At 33.9% G+C, this 25,721-nt stretch overlaps 1 protein-coding gene across 3 annotated transcripts in view; it reads right to left on the bottom strand.

Moving 5' to 3' along the window:
• LOC129229392 (DNA damage-binding protein 2-like) overlaps nucleotides 1-24,330 on the bottom strand; it is a 44,443-nt gene extending 20,113 nt beyond the window's left edge. For 2 of the 3 annotated variants that reach the window (XM_054863687.1, XM_054863689.1), the window contains exons 1-4: nucleotides 23,969-24,330; nucleotides 12,361-12,549; nucleotides 10,736-10,899; nucleotides 9,618-9,717 (exon numbers count right to left, since the gene is read on the bottom strand). In XM_054863687.1, coding sequence (XP_054719662.1) covers nucleotides 9,618-9,717; nucleotides 10,736-10,899; nucleotides 12,361-12,549; nucleotides 23,969-24,244 — 729 coding nt within the window. In that variant the 5' untranslated portion in view covers nucleotides 24,245-24,330. Of the gene's footprint in view, nucleotides 1-9,617; nucleotides 9,718-10,735; nucleotides 10,900-12,360; nucleotides 12,550-17,289; nucleotides 17,502-23,968 lie in introns of those variants that run through there. The other variant, XM_054863690.1, reaches the window with a different exon arrangement.
• Between the last annotated feature and the right edge of the window lie 1,391 nt (nucleotides 24,331-25,721).

Genomic DNA, 25,721 nt, shown 5'->3' with positions numbered 1-25,721 from the left:
ATTTCTGTAATATAATTTGTTTGATGCATTTTAATTTCATTTTCATATTCTTCAAAATTTACACCAAGTAGTGTCTTGGTTTTTCCCAAAATTTTAAGGTCAAAATGTTTATTCAACAAGTTTAAAACAAATTCAATATTTTTACTATTTTTCCCGAATAACACAATATCATCAACATATAATAAAAGTATTACTTTGGATTGAAAAATATAAACACAATTACACCTTTGAAATTTGTTAAAACCTATATTTGCTAAAACGCTGTCGATTTCATAATACCAATTTCGACCACTTTGATGAAGTCCGTAAATTGCCTTTTGAAGTTTACACACATAGTTTTCCTTCCCTTTTTCAACAAAACCGGGAGATTGTTGCATAAACACATCTTCTTTTAAGGGAGCATAAAGGTATGCACATTTTACATCGCACTGGACATTTTCCCACTTTTGAAAAATTACAAGAAATGCGAAAAAGAAACGGATTACACTAAATGATACAACTGGGCTGAATGTTAAATCGTACGAATCAAATTGAACTTGTTTGTGACCTTGTGCACACAATCTTGATTTCCACCTTACGATTTGGCCCTGTTCGTTTCGTTTAACAGTATATACCCATCTACATCCTATTACATTCGCGTTTTCTGGAAGTGGTGTCAAAGTCCATACCTTTCTTTCCCGAAAAACTTTCATTTCTTCCTTCATGGAATTTTCCCAGTTTTCCCTCTGTTTTGACTTTAAAAATTGTTTGTAAGTATTGGAAATAATTATCTCTTCTTCATCTAGTCATAATTGAGAAAAATTCGCGCTCGTGGATTGACCATTAACTTCCCCTTCATACGTATTTTTACCTTGGAAATTAAAAATATGCGGTTCAAAAACGATAGCATTTCTGTTGCAATACTTTCTGATATCATGAATGGATCTTAACCGTTTCGAACTATTTTTTTCGTAATAATACACATCCGTTCGCGATCCATCTTTCCGCGGTGCTATTTTTCTAAACCAAGTTGTTTCTTTTAGGGGTCTAACTTCTTCATCAATGGAACTTTCATCTTCCGACGTAGTGTCGATTTCGCGATCTGAACCCGTAGAATTTTCTACGTTCTGGGATTGGCTCGCATCTTCGTACACGGAACTTTCATCGTCTGAAGAAAAATTAGATTTATCGTCAAAATGACAATGGCCCATCACCGCTCCACTGCGATTACTTTTAAATTCATTTTTATAGAATAAATTCTCATTAAAGGAAATATTAATGCTTTCTACAACCTTATCAGTTTCTGGGAAATAAACACGATAACCCTTCGTCTTAAAGGCATATCCAATGAGAACACCTTTTCTAGCTTTTAAGTCTAGTTTATTACGTTTCTGCTTCGGAACTCCGACGTAAGACACGATTCCGAATGGTTTAAGGTGTTTTACTGAAGGAATATTTCCCCCATAAAGCTCAAATGGGGTTTTTCTTTGACCCGAATGGCAAACTCTGTTCCAGGTGTAAACGAAGGGCAACATTGCATCTGGCCAAAACTTTTTATCTAGACCGCTTTCTTCAAGCAATACAGTGGCCCCATTAGCAACTACCCTGTTAAATACTTCACTGACACCGTTCTGTTCTGGACAAAAAGAGTTTGTTAATTCGTGAGAAATACCAGAATTCTTACAAAACTGTTGAAATTCATTATTGACATATTCCCCTCCGTTATCAGTTCTTATAGCTTTCACTTTACTTCCTAAAAATCTTTCAGCCCTCCTGATATGCTGAATAAGGATACCAGTTACTTGCCTCTTTTCTCTGATCGGATACAGCGAAACTCGTTTGGAATAGTCATCAATGACTGACACGTAGTATCTCTCCCCATTTCTTCCTTTTACGGGATATGGTCCCCAAACATCAGAATAAATTAAATCAAGAGGTTTTTCAGATTTAACTTTATTAATGGGTTTGAAGGATACCCTCTTAAATTTTCCCAATTTACAATCTTCACAATTAAATTTCCCCCCTTTGAATTTTGGCAAACCCCGTACACTTTCTAAGTTGCTGGTTTTCTTTATACAATCAGCATTTACGTGGGCTAATCTTTTATGCCAAATTTCTAAGGATTCAATATTTGAAGATTCAACATTAACGATATTACGAGAAAAATGACTAGAGTTTTGTTTATCCTTCAAATTTACGTTATCGTGACTAGACTTTTGAAAACATTTATCAACATTTTGGGGTTTTACATAATATATACCATTATTTAAAAATGCTTTAAAAATAACACCTTTCTGGTCTGATACCGTCAAAATACCATTTTTAGCTTCAAATTTTGCCCCACCTTTATCAAATTTAGATCCCGAAATTAAATTTCGTCTCAATTTGGAGGAGTAAAGTACATCTTTTAAAACAATTTTTCTTTTACCAAATCTTAAATAAATATCCCCCTTTCCCTCAATCGGGAATGTTTTACCTTCAATGGCTACAGCCATTTCTTTGTTACTTAATTCTACAAAGTTCTGAAAAATGTCTCTGTCCTTTGAGAAGTGGTGGGTGGCGGCACAATCAAAGATATATGAACTGGATCTATCCATTAGACAGTTTGCCTCACTTAAAAAGAAATCTTCATACTCACAAAAGTCAGCCGATGGAGAACGGTGGTGGTCATCACTTCGCCGTTGAGAACCGCGCCTTTTCCATCTCGAACGACCTCTCCTTGGACTTAAGGGACGACTCTTTGCTTCAGGACAATACCTCTTGATATGACCAGTCTTTCGACAACGGAAACATGTTACGCTTTTGTTGTAGTCCTTGTTTACTGCGAAAGTTGTCTTGGCTTGAATGTCAAAATCATCATTTCTCAAAGATAGACGATTTTCCTCAGCTACCAGGTCGGACACAATCTTTGAAAAAATGAAATCTTCATCACTTCTCCGCAGTATACTCTGGACAATTCCGTCGAAACAGGATGGGAGGTACCGGAGCAGTTGGAATGACAAAAATTCCTCCGAAAATGGGGTCTTGAACTCCTTCATACGATCGTAAATTCTCCTCAATCTGGCTGCGAATACGTTGATTTTCTCGTTTTCTTCCATTCTAGATGAGGTTAACTCCGAAAAGAGCTTCATCTTGATACTTCTGTTGTCTGGAAAGTAGTTTTCCCTCAATTGGTTCCACGCTTCGTGGGGATCTTCGGTATTCTCAATAATTTTCCTGAATTCATCTCCGACGTGTAGATATATCACGGCAACAGCAGATTGTCTCCTAGCTTCGAAATTTGCGACGTCTTTCGCGGTAACCCCTCTATCCGTGCTAATTTCGGGCTTGGTCTCTTTTCCAGTGACGATATTCCATAGATTCCGGTCGATGAGAACAAACTTCATATCACTGCACCAAGAAGAGTAGTTGTCATCCTTCAATTTCTCTATCATTATGCTAGAGCACGCCATTCTCTAAAAATATAATTCCAAAAATCTTCGGCCCCTCCTTCACCAACAGTCTCTCAATTTCTCACAGAAAGCAAGGTTTTGAAAAAAAAAATTTGCGCGTGAAATGTCAGTTATGGCAGGAATCGCCCATAACCATCTTGATACCATTGATGAATGATACCACCTGTTAACTGTAATACTTCTTGCAGAGTTAGTGAAAGAACTAACATTTCATCTACTTTCTGTGAATAACTGATGAAGAGACTTCTTTAAAAAATAACTAGAATTTATTAACAAGTGAAAAAATGTAAATATAATTGTATAAACATAACTGAAGCCAAAGGTAAAAAAGATTAATTAAATATGACTAGCAAGTTAAGCTCATCCTAATACGGCTCGCTAATCTATTACTACGATCAGCCAAGCACAGTCGGCAATCCGCCGAACAATACGAGCTCTACCCTAGCTACCTTTTACAGGACAGACATCACCGAACAAGTCTTAAAAAAGAGAGAGCGAATCTCAGCTCCGATCGCTATTAAATAGTCTGTCCTCATCATTATTCACATCGATGCCCTCACGTCCACGCAACCAATGAGGATGCACCAAGTGGCAGAGACGCCTCCCTGCTAAGCCAATGGCGGGAGTCTGTTACGTCACCCTTCCGATCCGATCACTCACTTCCGATTCACTCGGATCGTTGGTCCGAACAGGCATCGGTTGATCATCGTGAAGTTCAGTTACCTGGGCAAAAGTAAGTGTAGAGATATTTGTAGAAATTCTATTTCTAACAAATATAAACACCGGCGTGGCGATGATTGCTTGACACCGGTGTTTTGCGATGTATCGATGTATCGCCCAGCCCTACTATGTGTGCAAAATTGATTTTAATGTTCCAATAAGTGTAACATGCTTCACATTTATGTCAATGGTTATTATTATTTTTTTTAAGATACTCTGTATTTGACCAAGTACGTACTCGCCCTGAGTGCAGCTTGGTTCCACACTAGTTAAATGTAAAGTAATTTCGAAAAAGCCCTTAATTTCTACATTGTATGAATGTCAGCGTATGCTATGCTATAATCTCTGTATGGCCCCTGCCACATCAATGCCATCCGAAGAGATGGCAATCATCTTTTGCCCTCCCCCCTCAAACAAAGAATAGTAAAGCTCTGAACATTTTCTAAAATTAATTATTGCTTAATTGAACATGTATTCTGAATTCATCAGATCATATGTGACATAAAAGACAAATATTAAATAAGGCCCGGATCTGCGTGCCCGCAGACTCGACAGGGGGGGGGGGGAGAGGGTGTGTCCTTAAGGGTTCTGACGACCCACGAAATTGAAAAAAAAACGTAGCTCACTCAGACTTATTAACGTTGCAAATGCACACTGCTCGCTTCTGTGGAGGGGCCCTAGAGATTTTGTTGCCAGGGGGTTCAAAATTTGTAGATCCAGGCCTGAATAAATCTATATCATAGCATTTCGGAAACTATTTTTAAAAAGGAATTATATTGGAGGGGGGAAAAACCCTTCAAGTACTACGTGGCAAAAGGTTCAATTAATGGGGCTCTCTCTTATCTTGTCACCTGGGGCAATTGCATCCCTTGTCCCCTCTTCAGACAGCCCTGTTCACAAAATCATGCCAGGAGTCGCTTCTATTTTCACCAGTAAGTATTCAAGCATAACACTGTAAACTACTTTGACTGATGTAAAATTTGGTCTTAAAATGACTTGCATTTAATTTTAAATTGAATTTAATTAAATAAATTACTATACATTAAATAAATACCTTTGTGTATAAGAAGTAAAATATGAAATAGCATCATCAAAAAGCAAACTGCAGATTGCTGCAGTCACAGGTTTCGGCGTTACAAGAAACGCCTTTTTCAATGCAAGAGAAATGAGCTTATGGATTGAAAAAAATAAAGACATCCACTTTTGTCGGGTGTTGGTTTTGACCTTTTTATTTGTTATTTTACAAATTATTACAAGTATATGCTTGAAATCCCAAACTGATATTTCAATAAGTTCAAAATCCTTCTCGTGTATGTCAGTGAATTTTCTTTCAGCTCTATTGATAAATACTACTTAGCGGAATAGCAATGGTTGAAAGTACTCCTTGTTTGGCTTAAGTGCTACTCCGTATGGCACTGCCTAAAGCCCCTTCGTTAAACAGAATTGTATTTTGTGCAAAAGTGGCAACGACTTAAATTTAATGTTCTTGTACATGAGGGCAAAAAACTATATTACAGATAGTGGCAGTTCTTTAAAATTTCAAAGTTTCTTGGAAGATTTTCTAATTTCAAATATATACAAAAAGCAGCAAATAATGTTTACACAACCTATTAATGTTTTGGGTATAGTGTAGAATTTTAAATGTGCTGCTATTGTTGCCAGTGTGTGTTAGAGTTGTGGTACAACAGATTCATTTTGTTTTCAATTCAAAAAATTATTTTAATCAGCATTTTGACTTAATTTGTTTTCCAGTTGATTCCGAATTGACTCTGGATACTGAAATTTATAACTTGCTGCAATCTATCTCAGGAATCATATAGCTGGTGTCTTTGTCAAAAGGAAGTTAAAATTTATCTTAATTGGTTTTCAATTGTATTACTTTGTATTTGTTTTTAAAAGATTAAATCCTGATTATGTACTCAATTAGCTGAAATAAATTTTACTTGCCTCTGTAACTTGTTTTATATTATTAGTTATTTTATACACGAAACACGCACAAAAAAAAAAAAAACATTGTCAGTTAAAATTATAATTATAACTATAAATTATGCTCTGATATCATTAACTCAACAATAAGGTGTCCAAGTTTAATGGGTTCTTCATTATTTTAATGTAACTTATGTTGCTTAACATTTGAATTGATTTAAAACAGCTTAATTAAATTAAAATCATGGTTTGACTAAGGTGATTAAAATAAATCAAACAAAATTCAATTATCAATGAACTGAATAAAAAGTCATTGATGACAATCGTTTGTCAAAACATTAGATATATCTTTACTTGTTAATTGATGTTTCAATGTGTTCAAATGTGAAAGATATTGTGTAACAGATTTCAACATTTCAGAATAAATTATTTTTAAAACTGTACACTATTGCTCTTTATGCTTTATATATTCATTGAAATAGTGAATTAAATAAAAGTTTTTTTTTAATTTATAAATATTGTCATGAAAGTAAACTTTCAGTATAGCATAAAAAAATTTTTGTACTTTTAATAGGGAAAGTAAGTAAAATATTTTTTTTTTAAATTCATTTGCACTTGAAAACATGCTTCGTTCTTGTTTTACATTCAGTGCAATGCCGTATAAAAAAGAAAACAGAAATAATGGTTTCCTTTTATAAAAATTAATGTAGTGAATTAGTATAAAACTTAATTCAAGTGCTTCAAAAACCACAGCTGCGGAATTGGAGGGAAAATGACAGAAGAGCATTAGACTCTGACTTCTTTTCTCCGAAATCAATTCGACTCCACTAGCACTGCCAGAGTTGCAGGCTTTTGAGGGAGAACGCAACTTCAACTCTTGGAATTTTTAACCTCCAACTCCACAGCCCTGTCCAAAACTTAAAAAATCTTATTATTTTCTATTTTATTTTGATTATGTTTGAAAGTAAAGTCATTGTAAAAATTGTGAGACACGCAATTACAGTATTGTGGCATTTAATTGAGAAACATCATTTTTTTCTTTTTATCGTGTGTAAGTTTATTTGAAGAAGTACTCCAAATCAGCCCAGTTCAAATTGCAGTTATTATCAAAGTAGTAGGTGTTCCTATTGGTGTCCTAAATCTGGTAAGTAGCAGATCTTGAAATTCTTCCGCCCGAGAGGTAGGTATTCCGAGATGTTGGTATCTCGCTTGTTGTGGGGATAATTTTTAGCCTCATGGATATCAGCTTAGAAAGTTAGTGATAAATAGATTGCGCTTAGAAAACACTGAAATGACGTTAGAAGAAATAGGTAAAATCTGTGGAGTGAGTACAAAAAGTGTCGAGAGGATATGAAAGTAGTTTCAGACAACAGGAAATGCTCGAGTCAATTGCACTAGAAAATGCAACCAAAAGGTTAAACTTCGACTCGTGAAGACAAAATTTTATATTGAATGAGTGTTATAAATCCTTGAACAACTTTCCAGGGCCACGGCGCGGTGGGAGCTGGTGTCAATATTGCACCTTCAACAATGCGATACAGGCTGTTAGAACACTGGCGGAGAGGATGTTAACCGTACAAGAAACAGCTTCTCACGTCTCTTATAAAGAAAAAAAGGTTAAAATGAGTGTTGAAATACAAAACATAGACTAATAATTTTTTTTTCTGACAAAACAGATTTTGTGATTCTGGGATTTAAATCCAAGTACGTGAGAAGGAGCAAAGGAAAACCTCTTCAGCACTATACCAAATAAGCGCCCAAGTATCCGCCCAAAATCAGGGTGCTCACCCTCCCTAAGAGCAAGGGCTCACCCCGCGTAAAAATCACAAAGATCCCCCTTCCGAAAAACAATAGCCCCCCTACTAAAAAGAGAAATGCCCCTAAAAATTTCAATGGCGCAGTCTGCGTTATAACCCCTCCTAAGTGGGCACCTCTCCTAAAAAGATGTTTCTGGGTTTAAGAGACTACATCTCCTCTTCTCGGAGAAGGAATAACGAACAATACCAGCTACAAAGTTATACTGCCCTGAAAAATGCTTTCAATCGTCTAAACTATGGTGTAAAGGAAGTGACTTTTTCCAAGAGGCAGCGCACAGTGCCATTTTGAAGCATATTAACAATTAGTGCTCAAAAAACAAACTTGTTGTATTGGACTGTTTCGGGAATTCACAGAACTTGAATCAGAGAGGAAATTTATGGGCTGTATCAAAATACAGCCAAGTGAGAAGGCACGGATGGAGAAGCTAATTTCCGCCACCATTGGCTTATGGTTAAGATATATTGAACGCAAAACTATACGGACTAGTCTAGTACATACCATGCCGAAACGTGTCTGTGATGTTATTATGTCTAGCGGGGCACACTTCAATTATTAGTTTTGAATATTCATAGAAAATGTAAGTAAAACTGAATTTAATGGAAAAAATGCATTTCTTCATGTTGATGAGGCAGTAAAAAAGTCTTTTGTTGCACATTTATAAACCATAAAAAGAAAACCATTGAAAATGTCCTTTATTGTTTCTTATTAAATTGATTAATAAAAATAATAAAAAATAATAATAACGTATCTATATTGAACTTGTTTTATCTGAAATTATTATTACTAGAGATATCCTGGTATGAAAGAGGTTTAAAATAATATTTTTAATCAGATATAACATGTCTTTTATTGGAATAAAATGATTTGTCACTAAAAATTTAGTTTCTTTAAGAAAAGAGATAAGCAGATTAAAATTATCTATCTCCGAAGCTTTATAATAAGTTTAAATTACATCCGTAATTGTGTATGCGTAGATTCAAAGAAATAATAGCAAAAGTAATACATTTGTTTACACTTGAATTTACACAATTGGCTACTCAAATTTAACTCCGCGTTTGTACTTACGCTTTTGACTTTTTAGAAAAACTTTAAATTATATTATTTGTTTTGTTTGGTAATGAACTGTGTTCAATTATTTTTTTCAAATCAAAGAGAGCAAATGCTATCTTCGTCTCGCTTTACTTTGCAACGCAGCACGGAATGAAACAGCAACAGCGAACGGTAGTTCAAAATGTAAACAAAAAACGTAGAAAACCATGTGATCATTATTGACCAATAGGATGCGTAGTGTGCTGGCAAAGTTGAGAAACCACGAAGTTGGGAAACTCCGGGGCCTTTTTCGCCGGTGCGTGACCGGTGAATACCGAATATTTCACCTCGTGGTTAAAATCTCAACGCCGAGTTAACAAACCTCGTGGTTAAAGGCGTATGGTTAGGTTAACGGTGAATTAGGCGGTAAAAGTAAATGCATGCATACTTAAAACTTCAATGCATAAAAATTCATTGCTACTTTTTTTTTGCAATTAATTTGTTCAAAACACTTCACATTAGTGGAAGTTTTTACGAGTAAATAATTTGCTTCTTATATAGAACATAAAAACTATTCATAAATGCAAATGAAACCATCACATGTAAAAAAAGATTGTATGTACTGAATCACTAAAAAAACTTAGAAAGAAAACAAGGCTGAAATGAATTAACAAAATATTCATAAATAATTACCCACTGACCAGCTGTAGTTATTAAATAAGCATTGCCTCGACAGTCTCCGGTAAATATCAATTTTCTTGAATAACAAACATCTAAAGATGCAAACCAATTCCTATTTTTTTAAAAAAAGAAGACACTTTTGGTTTAAAATAAGTTGATAAATTGTCAGTATAAAATTGTACATGACTTTATAATAAATACATAAAATTCACAGCAAATTTTATAATGGCAACATTATGAGGAGCGATACTGTTCTTACGAAAATCATAAGACTGAGCTTTTATTCTCCACTATCGACATAGTAACATCACACACTTTTGCAAATAGTAAACATAATTTTTTTTAATTGCAAATTTTATCTACCAATACTTTCTATATCAATATACATAATTTTGTGCATCAATATTTTTAAATGTTTTCTTTGAGGACCACTATAGGACTATGTGCCCCTAAATCCAAAATTATTTTATAAATTACCAAATACAAGCAGTTATAATTACACCATTTCTGTTGTGCATCTACTCTTACTGCTACAAAATTTTGAAAACACATTTGCATTGAAAACAGGCCATTTTTCATGTGAAGATTTTTGATGACTAATTTAGATGACAATATCTTGTACAAAATTGATATTTCAGCTTTGCAACTATAACACATTAAAAACAAGTATTTTGACAATAGAATTAAGAAGCATGAGCTTTTGAATTTTTTTGGCTAAAATCCAGGAAAAAATTTCCCCACTATGCTTTGTTAAGATTTTACATGAGAACTACACAAACTACTGAGCTCAATCTCATAAAAATGCTAGAAGGAAAAGCCAAAAGTAATTTAAGCTCCCTGAAATCACATTCAGACTTCCAGTGTGATAAAAACTTTCTGCAACCTTAGCCTAAACATGACGATTGGTTTCCCAAAGTTGAAAACTTTTTCAGAGAAATTCTAGCTCCTCATGATTTGAATCTTGGAAGCTTAAAATTTGCATAGGTAAATTTCAAAGGTATCTCTGGTATATAGTAATTGGTACCTATATAGTAATTTGTTTCAACTGTAAAGTTCTCTGAACTTTTACTACAGTAATATACTGATATTATTTAAGAACATTTTAAAGAAAAAAGTTATTTAATACTTACTCGAATGTAGCAGATGTAAGAAAGGTTTTCGACTTTGATTGATCAGTCATATTTTCTTCTTTAACATTCCCTGTGTATACAATAGAAGGAACAGAAGCTGTGTATACAGTAGACGGAACATCCCTGCAAAACTTCAATCCTACAATTGATCCCCCTGGACCGACCTTTAAAAGTTTTTAACAAAGTAAGCTCAAGGAAATATTATCACTAAATAATATGTCAAAAGATTTGTTCAGTAACCAATTTTCAGGAGAATTTCCAGAAAGTATTTTTAAAATATGGCTGTAAAACAGCTGAAAGAAACAAAGACTAAAGCTAAAAGTGTCCATGACAATGAAAAGAGGATCCAGCATCAAATTTTGGAGAGGGTAATTATCAGAAGAAGGGTCATAAGTAGGCTTGCCAGATTTCTGAAATGTTCAACCGAAACACCGAAATGCCCCCTCCTAGTGTCGCTAGTACTCAAAGGGGTACTAGGTGCATGCCCCTGACTGATTTTTGAAGTTTTTTAATAGGGCAGTTTGTTTTTGAGATGTAAATATTTGCAATTTATTTCAGTTAGAAAAATACTTTGAATGTGGAGTAAAACATTAAACATTATTTAGATATACTTTTTGTTTTATAGGACATTTTAAGGCAGTCTTTTTTGGTTTTAATCTTGTTGTTAAAATCTCACAAGCTAATCTGGTATTATTAGAAGGCAATGTTACAAATGAAAAAGTGATTATCCTAAATAATCCGTCACAATCGATTAGTTTTGGTCATTTGTAATCAAGTCTATCTTTTTCCGGAATGTAAAGAAAATTGGCCGGGACACTGGGATTTTGTTTGAAAACCGGGACGTCTGGCAAGCGTAGTCATAAGATATATTCAGGGGCATAAGTGAAGGGTATGGGGAGAATTTTTTTGAAATAGTCCTCAAAACACAGTTGCATGATATTTTTGGTTGCTTAAAGGGAGTTCATGGTCCACTCTCCTTGGATTTGTGCTTGATGTCAATATTTATGATCTTATTAATGTCCCAAAATAAAAAGATTCTATCAAGAACTAAATATTTACTTATAGTGGGTGGTTCATGGGGATGGGAGGGGGGGGGGGATTTGATGAGAACATTAGTTTCTATGTTTTTGTTATAGTTATAATTAATGCTTGCCAACCTTTGAACGGGGAAAAAACAGGAGATTCTACTAGAGGCATACAGATGATTCGCCAGCAATAAACAGTAGAAGACCATTATAATGCTTTTGTCCAGAGCTGTTTTGCAATAAGGTTTTGGCATTATTATAGATCAGCGTTTCTCATCCTTGTTTGACCTGCGGATTGTCAAGAGCTTTTGTAAAGGAAAATTGAAGTTGTACGGTTTACAGAGAACTGCATTATATAGGTTGGCCATATAAAGATATTCTACTGTATATTACTATGATGCTTTTAAATGCCATGAATATTAAATTTAAAGGAAACTGTTTTTTTTTCTTTTTTTTTTTTGAAATATAAGCTACTTGATAGCAGAAAGAAAAGTACAAAAAACTGAAAATTAAAAATCTAATAATTAAGTGTATATTAGAAATGGGAAAGAAAATACAGAGAAAAGACTTTTTAGGCATATAGGATCAAAATATACTTACCCCAGGACAACTAACAGTACGGGGGCTATTTAAATCAAATAGAATCAATTCACCTCCTTTAGAGCCGGCAGCAACATAATTAGTGTATTTAGGATGACATTCTATAGATGTCACTCTTCTTTCAAAAAGGTTGAGGACTTTGAAAACCTTGAGTCCTTCAAAGTGGTTCACAAGAGCATTTTTCACAGGCTGATGAGAAATTAAAATATATTCAATTAATGTGTCATTTAAAAAGAGCTTTTAAAAACAGCAAAAGAGCATTTTTTTATACCAAACATTTTCAAAAGCAAGACACAAATTTAATCCCAAAAGTCAATTAAAAGGGGCCATTTTAGGACAATACAAAGGGAAAATCCATTAAAGGTGAATTTCAGGAAAAAAATCAAATCAAAATTTTCAGTTTTTAAAGATTTATCGAAAAAAATTGTGCATTCTCATCTGATGTGAGTGTTACAATCTATTAGGTTTCATGTTTTAGGTACGTAATATTTGCCTACATGGGCAATAAATTATAAATATATATTAAGTACATGTAAAAATTATATATGTGAATTATAATTAATATTTATCAAGACTCATGGATAGATTTTCTGACTTCACTCAAGCTTCTTTGCCCTTCATTAAAATCTTTGATTCCAAGGGGGTGTTCCAAAATGTCACTTTTTTTTTTTTTTTGAAGACATAAGACCTCTCGCCCTTGTCACAAGTCATGCTATATGTATGGATTGGCGTCGTCAGATGAAATTTATTGGGGGAGGGAGGGGGAGAACAATTTTAAAATTGCCATTTCAAGTTGCTTCAAAAAATAAGTACATATGTATATATAAACATACTTATACATATAAACATAAGTAAAAATGGATTAACATTATCATTTAATACATCATCTTGAAGCATTTTTATAAGCATATTCGCACTTAAAAAAGAAACTAAATTCCACAAAATAAACTTTTTCTTGCCAGCACATGTGACAAAAATAACTGCTTATTTTCCTACTGCGATTTTTTTCTCAGATACTTTAATGAAGCACTGTAAGACAAGATTATTTAATTGTTTTCTGTGTACAGTAGACCCCCGTTTTACGCGGGGGTTACGTTCCACGGAAATGTCGCGTAAATCAAAAACGCGTAAATTGAGACCTAATAGTAGTGTTAAAATAGGGATTAGGTTCCGTAGAAAAAAAAAACTTCATTCTAGTGATGCCTAATTGTATAATAAATTTAATGTCTACTTATATCGATTTTTATGCACAACATGCAGAAAAAAAACTAACTAATTTCGTGCTCTTTTATAAAGAAGAGCTGGCTATGATAGTCTTTTGGCAGTCATTAAAAATTTTCAGTAATTTTTTGCAGAGTATTAACACATCCATGATCACTTGCGTCATTTCCATGATAGAATCTTCCTTCACTATCAAATCAGAAAAATCATTTATATTGTCTAGGAATAGCTCAAAATTTTCAATGTAAACGTTTTTGGTTGTGTGTCACCAAAGTGTCTTTGTCGGTTTTGGTCTCCTTTGTCACTCCTGAAAGCTCTTCTTCCAGTGAGTTTTGAACTGTGTGAGTTTACTAATTTTACTTCTGGAAAGAGCTCTGGAACCAGTCGCATAAAATGTTTCCAGGGGTTCAAGTTCGGTTATTAGCACGCCAAAATGCAGTTTATTAAGTGTAATCTACAATCTTTAGGAGTTTAGATTTTGAAAGAGAGGAAAATGTTATGTATTTGCATTGTCACATCCACGTAAAACCGAAACTCATTGGAGTAAAATAAACTAAAGACTTCAAATCTTAAACCGGCGTAAAACGAGGGTCTACTGTATTTCGAACTTAGTTATCCCACTAAAGCATAATATTAACCCAGAAATGGGGAGTTTAGAGTTATTTCCCCCTTAAATTTTTCGAAATTATTTTTCTATAAACTCAGTTTTAGATGATTTTTGGGAAAAGAGAGATTTGGGGGCCTTTTCCAGAATTTTTTCAAAATTGAAGTTTTAAAAACACTATTGTAGACTATGTTCGGGAACAAACAATTTTTTGAAATTGAAGCTCCAGAAAAGTTGAATTTAGAGGACTTTACATGGTGTTGGGAAAAGAAGTTTAAAGGCTTCTTCCCCAAAACTTTTTCAAAAGTGGAGGTCTCAACACAAAGTTTTAAACTCTCTTTGGTGCTAGTAGTGGGAAGGAAGATTCAGGCGATATCTGGAATATTTTCAAAGTTGCAGTCCTGAAAACAAAAGTTAAGATCTTTGATAGTGGGGAGAGGGTTTTTCTTCGGGATCACGGTGGGGGGTCCTCTCTTGGAAGTTTTTTGACATTGAAATTTCAAAAGCGTAATTGAAGGCTATCATCGCTAACATTAGGGAAAGAAATGGGATTTGGACCCTTGCTTTCAAAACAACATTTTCAAAAACAAAATTTCAGTCTACCTCTGATGAAGTCAAATGAATGGATAAGGCTTGAGGAGAGTCTTTTTCTTTTCCAAAGCCAATTGCCTGCTTTGGTTTTCTATGCAGAAATTTTCATTTCCAGCCGGATAGCTTGTTTCAAATACGTTTGCCCCTTCAGTAAAAACACTTTTGACATTTAGGTCTATTTTTTCACTTTATTTTAAATATTACGTCTCCTGAATCTCTTAATAAGTTATTGCTTTACTTTTTTCTTTTTACATTCAAGCGCTTAGAACTTCTGGTGTGATTATTCATTACAATGTTTTAAATCGCTCTCGGCGTATTTCAGCTTTTTCTCTATTTAAAACATATTTCATTGTCCAGGTAAGGTAATTTAATAATACAGAATCTTGGTGTTCCTAAATAATATTTAAGATTACAATTTTAAAAAAAGAAAAAGAAAACATACTTTTTTCCCCACTTTTATTGTAATTGCTAATTTATCATCTACTTGTTCATTTTTAAGACTGCGAAGGTTTTTCTTTGTTTTTTTTTCTTAAACACTGAAAGGAAATTGGAGAGTCAACTTCTAAAAAAAGGGAGAGGAGGCAACATATCAGTTATAAGAGTGGTCTTCTTCTGCTGTTGCAGGAGTTTTGTACAAACCCAAAAAAGTTATAGGGGATCTTAAGAGTATAATAACCTGAACGTAATGTATAACCCTGAAATTTCTGTCCTTTTATCACAAAATACGGAGAAAATATAATGATTTCTATCGATCTTCTCAATAAGATATAACCTTAGCATTTGTACACTCTCATCTTGAATTCCAGTTTAGTACATTTCATATCTCTTTAAGGCCCCTGCTTTACGGATTATGTTCCTTCCTTCACTGCAAACCCTCAGTAGCTGCACAAGATTTCCTTCACCATTGCCATGTCTTTATGGCTAAGCCTTGTCTTGCGAGCAGACTTGTCATTTAGGTCCCCCTAGTTTGAAGAAAATAATGTATTCACATGTACGTAGGCATGATTCTTTTTTTTTTTTAATCTAATTTCCACTGAGTATATGTCCTTTGCGCCCCACCCCCTCCAAGCAAATTGAAATGACGGACCTGCTTGTAAGGTAGTTTAGACTTCTGATTATAATTAGCAGCACTTCAGCAACAATTCTTTGCTTCTAAATTTTTACTGTAGACAGTTGCATTCCTTCTGTACAAGCGAAGTTTATTTTGTTTTAATTATGTAATAATTTAACATTTCACAACTGCATTTCACATAATAAATAATGTTATGTAACTGTGCAGTATAGTTTGTTTTGGAATTAAAACAGTAATAAGTTACCCCAAAATAATGGATTTTATCTTTGCTAATTCCAACTTTTGTGGGGTCCGACCCTCAAGTATTGAGCGGGTCTGGAATCCTCAGACCCCCCTCTCCACCCAGCCACGATGCCCATAAATAAGGTTGTTGCCAATGCTTTTCTGTATTTTTTGAAGGAAGTTTTTTTTTCCAGTCAGTCTATCATTTAATATTTTAAAATATATTTTTTTTCAAATCAATGTAGCAAATAATGTTCTTTTTTTTTTAAATCTTTTTTTTACAAAATTTTTAAAAATTTTGTACTAGATATGATTTTTTGTTATTTTTGATGATACCTTCTAGAGACGTACCAAGTAGCACTTTGGCCGAGTACCGAGTTCCAATTATGTTTTAAGAAATACCACCAACACACTCGTAACGAATTATGAACTCATTGGAATAGTAGTATAGACCTCCATGTCTAAATAATAGTTTTTAAAACAAAATTCCAGCTGAAATTCAATTATGCATTATTTCAAAGATTTTTGTTTACGTCAATAATTTTACAAATAAGTTATTTTTTAAAGTAAAAATAAACAAATACATAAAAGGTAGGATTAATCAAGTTTGAATTAAAACAAATCATAACAATCTATACTTCTAGTCCGGCAAACTTAAATAATTTTTTTAAGCGAATGAAACAATTTTAAAAGCACAAATGTGCAAGAGCACTGCAGACACGTGTTTCTGTATTACAAGGAACATCTTTTTCAAAGCATAAAACGTGAGCTAATGAATGTAAAAAAAAAAAAAAAACAGATATTTGTCGAATGTCTTTAAATCCATAAGTTCACATTTTGTGCATTGAAAAAAGCATCCCTTGTAATGTCAAAACACATGTCCACAGTGTTCCAGCACATTTTTGCTTTTAACGTTGTTTTATTTTTTAAGAAAAGGTATTTTTATTCCTCTTATAAATAATTTTGGAAGTGGCAAAAATCCATTTAATAATACAGTCGAACCTCGTTAAACCGCCAACCTTAGTGACGGGCCAAAAGTTGGCGAAATTCGAGGGTGGCGGTTTAACGAGGTGTTCCCTATCCTTCATAAATGCATGGTTTTAAGAAAATATAGTTAAAAATATGTATTTTCCTTCCCAATTGATCTTTGAATCATAATAGAAAATGGATACTAAGACAATAAATAAAACAAACACAAATATTTAAAAGATAAACTTACCGGCATGAACCAGTTTTATGTTTAAAAAAATAACTATCTAAAGTGCTTTGTTTTTTTTTGTCGGGTACATAACTCATCCACATTTTTTTCAAGACGGAGTACATTGTTAATCATTTCTCTGTCAGACTCTACTTCGAACAAAATGAAAAAACTAAGTTTTTTGACGTAATCCTGAGCTCTTCTTTCCCGGTAATTTTTGGTTCTGATTCCTCTTTGTCACAATCCGATTCGCTGTGGTCTGATACTTCAGGAGCTTTAAAAAAATTAACTATTTCTTCATCTGTCAACACTTCAAATATTGGCTCGTCATGGTCAATGTTTAAAAATTCATCTGCGTTCATTTCAAGGCGAAGCACCTCATTCGCTTCTTGAAATGTTTCATTAAAAGCTGTGATTGCAGGGTCTTGAAAAATCTGTTGGTCAACATTTGCATTGGCTCTTATCAATTCGGTATGTTTCCAACAGTTTTTGATTGTGTCTTTACTTACACAGTCCCAGGCTTTTTTTGCAAAGTAAATTGCAACGTAACTTTCAACGTAACATCACATTTACGATTTTCATTTATATCCTACACGGTTTTCTTTACCAAAAACCGTCTGTAATGAGCCTTAAACGATTTGATGATGCCAGCATCCATTGGTTGCAGAATTCCTGTGGTGTTCGGTGGCAAAAGTTCTATTCTCACATTAGACAGTTTTTTAAATTTGTGGCATGGTGCATTGTCGAGAATTAGCAGCACGTTTTTTTTTTGCATTTTCATTGCGTTGTTAAACACATTCACCCAGTCCGTAAATTCAACTTCATTGATCCACGCCTTTTTATTGAAACGATACTTCACATAGAGTTCCGGACGAAAATTTTTGAAGCAATGAGGTTTTTTCGGCTCTCCTCTGATATGCCCCCCTCTTGGCGAGATTTTAATTTTTCGCTCGATACGAAAATCGCCAATAAGGCGATAACTTGGCAACCCTGGTTTTGCAACTTGAACGCTGGAAAGTAGTTTCTCGAAGTCTGTCTTTTTGCACGTGTCTGTGTGGTAGGAGGTAGGTGCTCATATGTTCCGCTCTTAGGGAGATTTTAAGTTGAATACTCTAAAATAAAGTTTCAATTCAAACTTTATTTTAGAGTATTCTTTTTCTTGTTGTTTTTTAATGTTAATTTAGTTGAATTTTCTATTTTAATTATGAGTTCGGTTTGTGATGTTGTCCAAATGTATCAATTGAAATTTTTGAATGAATCTTCTTTTTCTTTTTCGTCAAGTCGTCCAACGTTTGGACGTACCGGAGTCCTAAATAGATTTTTTATATTTAAACTAATTGAAAATAAAGAGGTTTTTTTAGAATTTTTAAGGGAAATTGGTTTACTTAAGAATGAAATGTTATGTTCTAGATGTAATTCTGTTATGAAAATTAAAAAAACTAAAAAAATGTTCAGATGGGTTAATTTTTTTTTGTAGAAAGGTTATTGGGGGTGTTGTTTGTGGAAAAGAAGCAACGATCAGGAGTGGGTCATGGTTTAGTTCTAGCAAGTTGAAAATAGAGGAGATTTTTTTGATAACATATGAGATTTTAATTGGGACCAAAACTGCTGATATTGAAAGTCAATATTTTTTTTCATCACAAACTTTAGCCGATTGGCGAAATTATATTAATGAAGAAATATTAAATTACATTGAATTAAAATCCGAACAAATAGGGGGGGTTGGGAAAGTTATTGAAGTTGATGAATCTAAATTTGGGAAAAGAAAATATAATCGGGGACATGCAGTTGAGGGACAATGGGTTTTTGGGAGGGTTGAACGGGGTTCGGGGAAAACTTTTTTGGTTGCTGTTGGGGATAGGGGTAGGGAAACTCTATTTTTGGCAATTAAGCAGTGGATACTACCAGGCACGACGGTGCACTCCGATTGTTGGAGGGCATATGATACATTGGGGGAGGAGGTGTATGAGCATTTAACAGTCAACCATAAACTTAATTTTGTAGATCCAGAAACTAAATGTCACACTAACACAATTGAATCCACATGGAGACACATTAAAAGTACTCTACCAACATATAATAGATTAGGGGATTTTAAATTTTATTTAGCTTATTATTTATACAAAAAAAAATTGTGAATACAAAAATGAGGATACGTTTGTAAAGTTTTTGGAAATAATTAGCGAAATTAATTGGGTGGAGTACAAAATACAAGTAAAATAAGGTTGTTTTTTTTGGAATTTTTTTTGTCAAAACAAACATAATTTAAATATTTTTGTAAAGTAATGATAATAAAAAATGGGATAATTTCCCTAAGAGCGGAACATATGTGCACTGCCTCACGTGAGGAAGTAAAAGAAAAGTAAAAAAGGTAAGTGACCATATTTTGAATTATTGTGTTTTTAGTGTGTTTCTGGTAGTTTGTATTTTGGTCTGGTTGGCATTTTTGTAGCACAAAAATGGTGTTAATTTCACATAAAATCTGTGACTTATATCCGACTGTGATGTATATTAAAAGTCGGAGGGATAACGGACCGAGCGGCAGCGAGGTCCTGGCGAGCCCGAGGTCTCATAGTACTTTCGTAATGAGACCGAGGCAGGGGTCTCATTACGAAAGTACTATGAGACCGAGGGCTCGTATCCCGGAGAAACAACGGAAAAAAATTAATGCATTAATTTCATTAAATAATTAATGACATAATTTGAATTTTTCCTGTTGGCGCTAAAAAAGCATCGCTAAGAACGATGTATGACATATGACGTCATACATAGTTTTCTTGGCGACGCTTTTTTGGCGCCAACAGGAAAAAGTCGCCAAGAGGGGGGTATATCAGATTTGTTCCGTTTTTTCGCTTTACCGACGACTTCTAAAAGTCGTTTGTGGCTTCCAACAGCATTTGTGCAGTGCACAGTTGTTATCCTGGTTTTCTTCACACCTTTTTCGGCATTATTTGAAATCGTTTTGGAGGGCATCATTGCAAAGAACAATCCAGATCCAGATTCGTCCATATTGCAAACATCTTTTAAGTTGTACTCTGCAATAATTTCAGCTAGCTTTGTTTTCCCAGCATTAAGTTTTGTGACATCAACTGTAGCAGTCTCACCGTGAGGAGTGTGCAAACACAGGCCATTCCTTTTTTTAAATCGGTCGAGCCAACCGTTACAGTACGAAAGGTTTTCAACGTTCAGTTCTTTGGCAAAAATTTTTGCTTTTTTCTTTATAACTTCATCAGTCACAGACGCACCATGATTTTCGTTCGCTTGGGTTATCCACATAAGTAGAGCATTTTCCAAATTTTCGTGCTTCCCAGTTTTTATCTTCTTGACTGTATGTAGTGATTTCTCTAATCCTAACCACTTTTGTTTCTCTTGCAGAATATCTCCAACGGTTCTTCGGCTAACTTTTTTTTTCCAGAATATCGGAGAAATGATTGGCAATAGATTGGCAATTGGCTTGATTTTTTTCCATAAACTCACAAATTAGAATTTTTTCGTGCACATTAAGATAGTTTTCGACATTTTTACTCTGCGAAATGAGAGAACGGGACGTTATAGAACGCTGATACCTAAAACAACATTCGTTTCAAAACCTGCATAAAATGTCGAAGGTTTAGCCTCACCCCCTCCCTCCCCCAAGCCCCAAACCAGATCCAAGAAGGGGTGGAGAATAGCTGAGTAAAGGCGAAATGTCAAAATGAAGAGTAGAAACGTGGAAGAGCTGATAAGCTCAGGTTAAGAACTCTTGGAGACGTTGAAAACAATGCTCCTTGGGGAACTGAGCTTCGCAGGGGACGGATTAATGGGTAAACGGCCAGAAAGTAGAGGTGGAGCTGAATGTTGACAGAGAGCGAAAGAAAGCTGGACTGCTGGACAATTAAATGGTGACTAATCTAGGGAAATTTGTTAAGGGCAACACATTGTGGGCAAAAGAAGTGGCAGGTGCAAGTGATGGCATATGCATGATTTCTGTGTACGTAGTCACGCTCTAGTAAATGGTTTATCTCCTACTTTGAACTGCCTGACATTCTTTGAATAGAGGGCATTGAAAAGTATCCATTGTATAGTTTATCTTCTCTAGTCCTGCTTTCAATATGGCAGTTTAAACAGCTATTTTAACATGCTGAGTATATAGTTTCCGTGGAAAATCAATGGCGGTTGGCGGACAGTGAGTGGCGGTTTAATGAGGGAATTTGTACTACATTCCAATACGGAATGGTTTTTTTTTCAGTCTTTCTTGGCGAACTAAGAGGGTGGCGGTTTTTCAGGGAGGCGGTTTAACTGTATAAACTTTTCATACTTTTTGTACTTACCTTTTTTGCCTCATTTTTAACAAATAAGTTTCATCAACTTTAGGGCATTAAAATATAAGATTTACTCCATTGAAGCATAACAAACTTCATTATTCTCAAAATTTGAATTTTACTTGTAAATTTGAATTGTAAATGATTGCAGTATATTATATGCGTGCACTTTTTTATTAAATGTAAAATCTGCTTTGAACAATATTCAATTTTTTACAACTACTCGGTATTGGCCGAGTACTTGATCAAAATTTGGCCGAGTACCGAGTACTCGGCAAATTGGCCAAGTACCAAGTAGTTATTGAGTACTCGGTACGTCTCTAATACAGCGGTTCCCAACCTTTTTGATTGTGCGGCCCACTAGTTTTGTAGAAAACTCGATTGAGGCCCACAAACGAATACATTACTTTCACAGCCAAAATTTATTTTCTGAGGGGGTGGGGGTGGGGGTTCCTGTTCGTAACTGGTCTTAAGTGTAAATAATACCGTACTAGGACTGAAAAAAACAAGAGTTCTGGTGATATTAATCTCTTTCTCCCCTTATGTTGCACCACAGATATAAATATTTTGTACAAGAACAATTTTCAAAATAATTTTTAAGAAAGAAAATAATTCTATTGCATTCACTTAGCTGGCATAGCTGTAAGGAAAATCAAGAACAATTCATCAAAGTTAAAGCTCCATGGGATTTTTGGCGTTGTTTTTCCTCTCCGAGGGAGTTAATATCTGGACTGAAACTGAATAGTTTTAGTCTCAAATAATTCGCAACATTCAATGCATTTCAATATTTTTTTTAAACTGCAGTGAAAAGTCTCATTCAAATAGGTAGGTTGTCGAAAAGCCCCTCAAGTTCCTCAATTCACTAGTTAGTTATGCCAGTTCAGTGAAGGAGGAGCATTTTTAACTTGCAAATTGTGGGAATTTTCTGATTCATTAGATTTCATCTTCAATTATAAGGGAAAGTTCATAAGAAATGTGAAAAATCTGAATCCTAAAGTTTCTTACTGGCGATGAGCCAGCGAGAGTTGTGACGGTATATCTAACAAGTAAATTTTCGCTAAAAAATGGTAATTAATACCCCAAGATTTATCTTGGTTCAAATTCTCGACCAGTGTCCACGGCCCAGTAACACGCTGTTCGAGGCCCACTTGTGGGCCGCGGCCCATGGGTTGGGAACTGCTGCTCTAATACCTTCTTTTTAACTAATTAATTTTTGTTCTTTTGTAGCTAAGCTAGACAAAATGTAAAGTTTGACTTATCTTTGGATTTTAGAAATAATTTTATATCTTAATCTTTCAATTTTCGTACAATGACTTATAAGTTGGATTCTAACTTTTACTTCAAGTAAATAAGTGGATTTTGCTTTCTCTACCAGATATTTAATCCAAGGAGTCCCCCAGCTCCCCCAAGTCTTTTTTATCTCCTTATTTCCTGAACTCTTCTTTAATTTACCTGTATAAACTATCAGCTAAAAGTACAGAAAGAAAAAAATAATAATAAATATATATATAATTTAAAATAAACATTTATACTAATATTTCATGTTTAAAAGGAAGAAAATTATTACATAGAATAAATTACTATTTGTACAGACTGGTATTTAAAAAAATATAAATAAAAAAACTAGTAACTAATTAAATATAGTAAATAGTTTAAATAACTGATAAATTCTTTTAAAAGCAAGCAATAACATTAATTATTTTTCAAAATAAAATTATTCTTAACACAAAATCAATAAACAAAGCAAATTCAGTAACAATCAGAATTTGTAGCTGAATTTGACCAAAATTGTTGATAAATTGAACATTTTAAAGCAAAATTATAGGACCCTACTTTTAGGGCAGTATTTATGAAGGAAGATTTAAACATTGATGTACGGAAGGCGAAAACACAGGAGGATATTTTGTTTGGGAGCTCAAATCTCGAGGGGAAAATAAATCTTTCTGCAACAAATTTTAAGAAATTAAATTCCCTTTAAAACATGAGATAGTTTGCGTGCAGCAAAAGTGAGGCATTTCAAGGGCAAAAAAACAGTAACGCACACACCAATTTTGTTATCAGATGCTTTCTATTTCGATGTTACTACCTTGGTTTACAGAGCTGACGACTTTCTTGTAATATGACAGCTTGAAAGTTAATTCAAGATTTCAAAATTAAAAATGCATTAATATATTCATGGCAATGATTTTCTTTTTGACACAATTTTTTTTTCTTAAGGGAAAAGAGTCGTTTACTTTGTATTTGTATGAAGATTGACGATATATTGAATACCATGAGCACGGTTGCTGTCGGTTCCGGCTCATCTCCGGTACAACTATAATTTAACATGTAGTCGTTCAAAATAATTGGTATTAAAAAAGTTGGTTTGCTCTTGACGAATTCAAAAATTAACAACATACTTCAAGATTGCGAAGATAATCGTTTGATCCAATAGTTGCAGAAGTCCCGAAATGTACAACTGAATTTTTCCACGATGATATAGTCGAAATACTTGTTGCATTCTTTCTCTCCATCTCGTTTTTGTTTTCTTTAGTGTTTGATTTTGCAACGACAGGCCGATTCTTTTTATTTGGTGCAAAGGTATCGCTTGCATTTCTAACTCTTTTATTTCGAGTTGGATTCGAGCACTTGTCATCCGATGATTTTAGCGGGGCTTTCTTCTGTTTCGCACCCATTTCAACTAATTATCAAGAGAAGAAGGAAATAACACGTGTGTTGAAAAATTCATACAAGAAGCAAGGGCATGTAAAAAATACCGACAGTTTTTGTTTTCGGAACTACTTTGATATACCCCCCCAAATCGGAAATTTGGCGACTTTTTTTCTCGCCAAGCAAAAAAATTAATGAAATCCAAAAATTGTTGCCACAAAACTTTTTAAAAAAAAATTCAAAAATGGTACAAAATACAAGAAAATACTAAATTTAGCAATCAGCAAAAACCTAAAAGCTGAAAAAACCTAAATTGGCAACACCAAAATAAGAAACAGCAACCCTAAAAAGTCCGTAGGGAGTGCCAGATTTGGCGGGTAATTTTTGGGGGGGTATATCAAAGTTATACCTTGTTTTCCATAGAAAAAATGAAAAAGAAATCACATGGACTTCGAAGGCGGACATTAATTACAGCTAAATCCTGGCGATTTTTACAGGGAAATTTACGGCAACCTTGACATTTGGCGACGCAATGGTTTGGCGCGCGAACAAACGGTAGATACACGAGGGGGCCTGAGGATTTAGGTGATTGTGAGGTACGTTTAAATGATTAATTTGAATTTATGTTTCATAAAAACACAAATTAACTCTTGAAATTAGTAATGTTGCAAGTTTCATTTGTTATTTCAACGAATATTTTTTCAAAAACTGCCTAATGACTTGCAAAATGGTTTCGCTCGATCTTAAATGTCATAAATGTGATTTGATGTCAATAACATGTTGCAATGTATTTAATATTGAGCTATTGAGATGAAATGATTAATTTATGTATTTCTCTTTCTTCAAAGTGATCTCGTAATGGTTTGGAGCTCGTGAACATGAGAACAAAGAGGATTTTGCTTTGATTCATAAAGGAAACAAACAATGGTACAATTTTATTCATATTTTAATTAAAGCATAAGTAAACTTAGATAACGGCTTGTAATTCAGTGTAGATTTCATATTAAATCAACTAATTTCTAAAGAAATGCATCTTAATAGTATCTTACAAAACGGTTTCGCTTAATGATGAACGTCGTTATTATGGATATGAAGTAATAAGGATTTGATTTCAATTGTTTCTTGCTATGAACTTAATACTTTGCTCGTTGGACGAAATGTGATTTCTCTGTTAACTAATAACTATTTCTGCAATAGTTATTATATTTAGCTTCCTATATAGTGTATCTGTTTCATTTGAGTAAAATTGCAAAGTTACAGACAGGAGCAAAATATGGTATTTTCTAGAAGAAAAATAATTTATGCATTTTTCTTTTTCAAAATGCAAGTACCTATTGACCAAATTATGTTTTTAAACAGGAGTATATTCATCTGATGCAGATTCTTACCTTTTCGAATTATAAAACAGTTATCAAACAGTCATTTTTTTCCTTCTAGCTTCTGCTATTTAATAGAATTCTGTGTAACGGAAATCTCAAATTAAATAATTCACTCATCATCCTT

Source organism: Uloborus diversus, chromosome 9 (genome assembly GCF_026930045.1).
Source record: "Uloborus diversus isolate 005 chromosome 9, Udiv.v.3.1, whole genome shotgun sequence".
Classification (NCBI taxonomy): domain Eukaryota; kingdom Metazoa; phylum Arthropoda; class Arachnida; order Araneae; family Uloboridae; genus Uloborus; species Uloborus diversus.
This window is presented reverse-complemented; position numbering and strand designations above follow the sequence as displayed.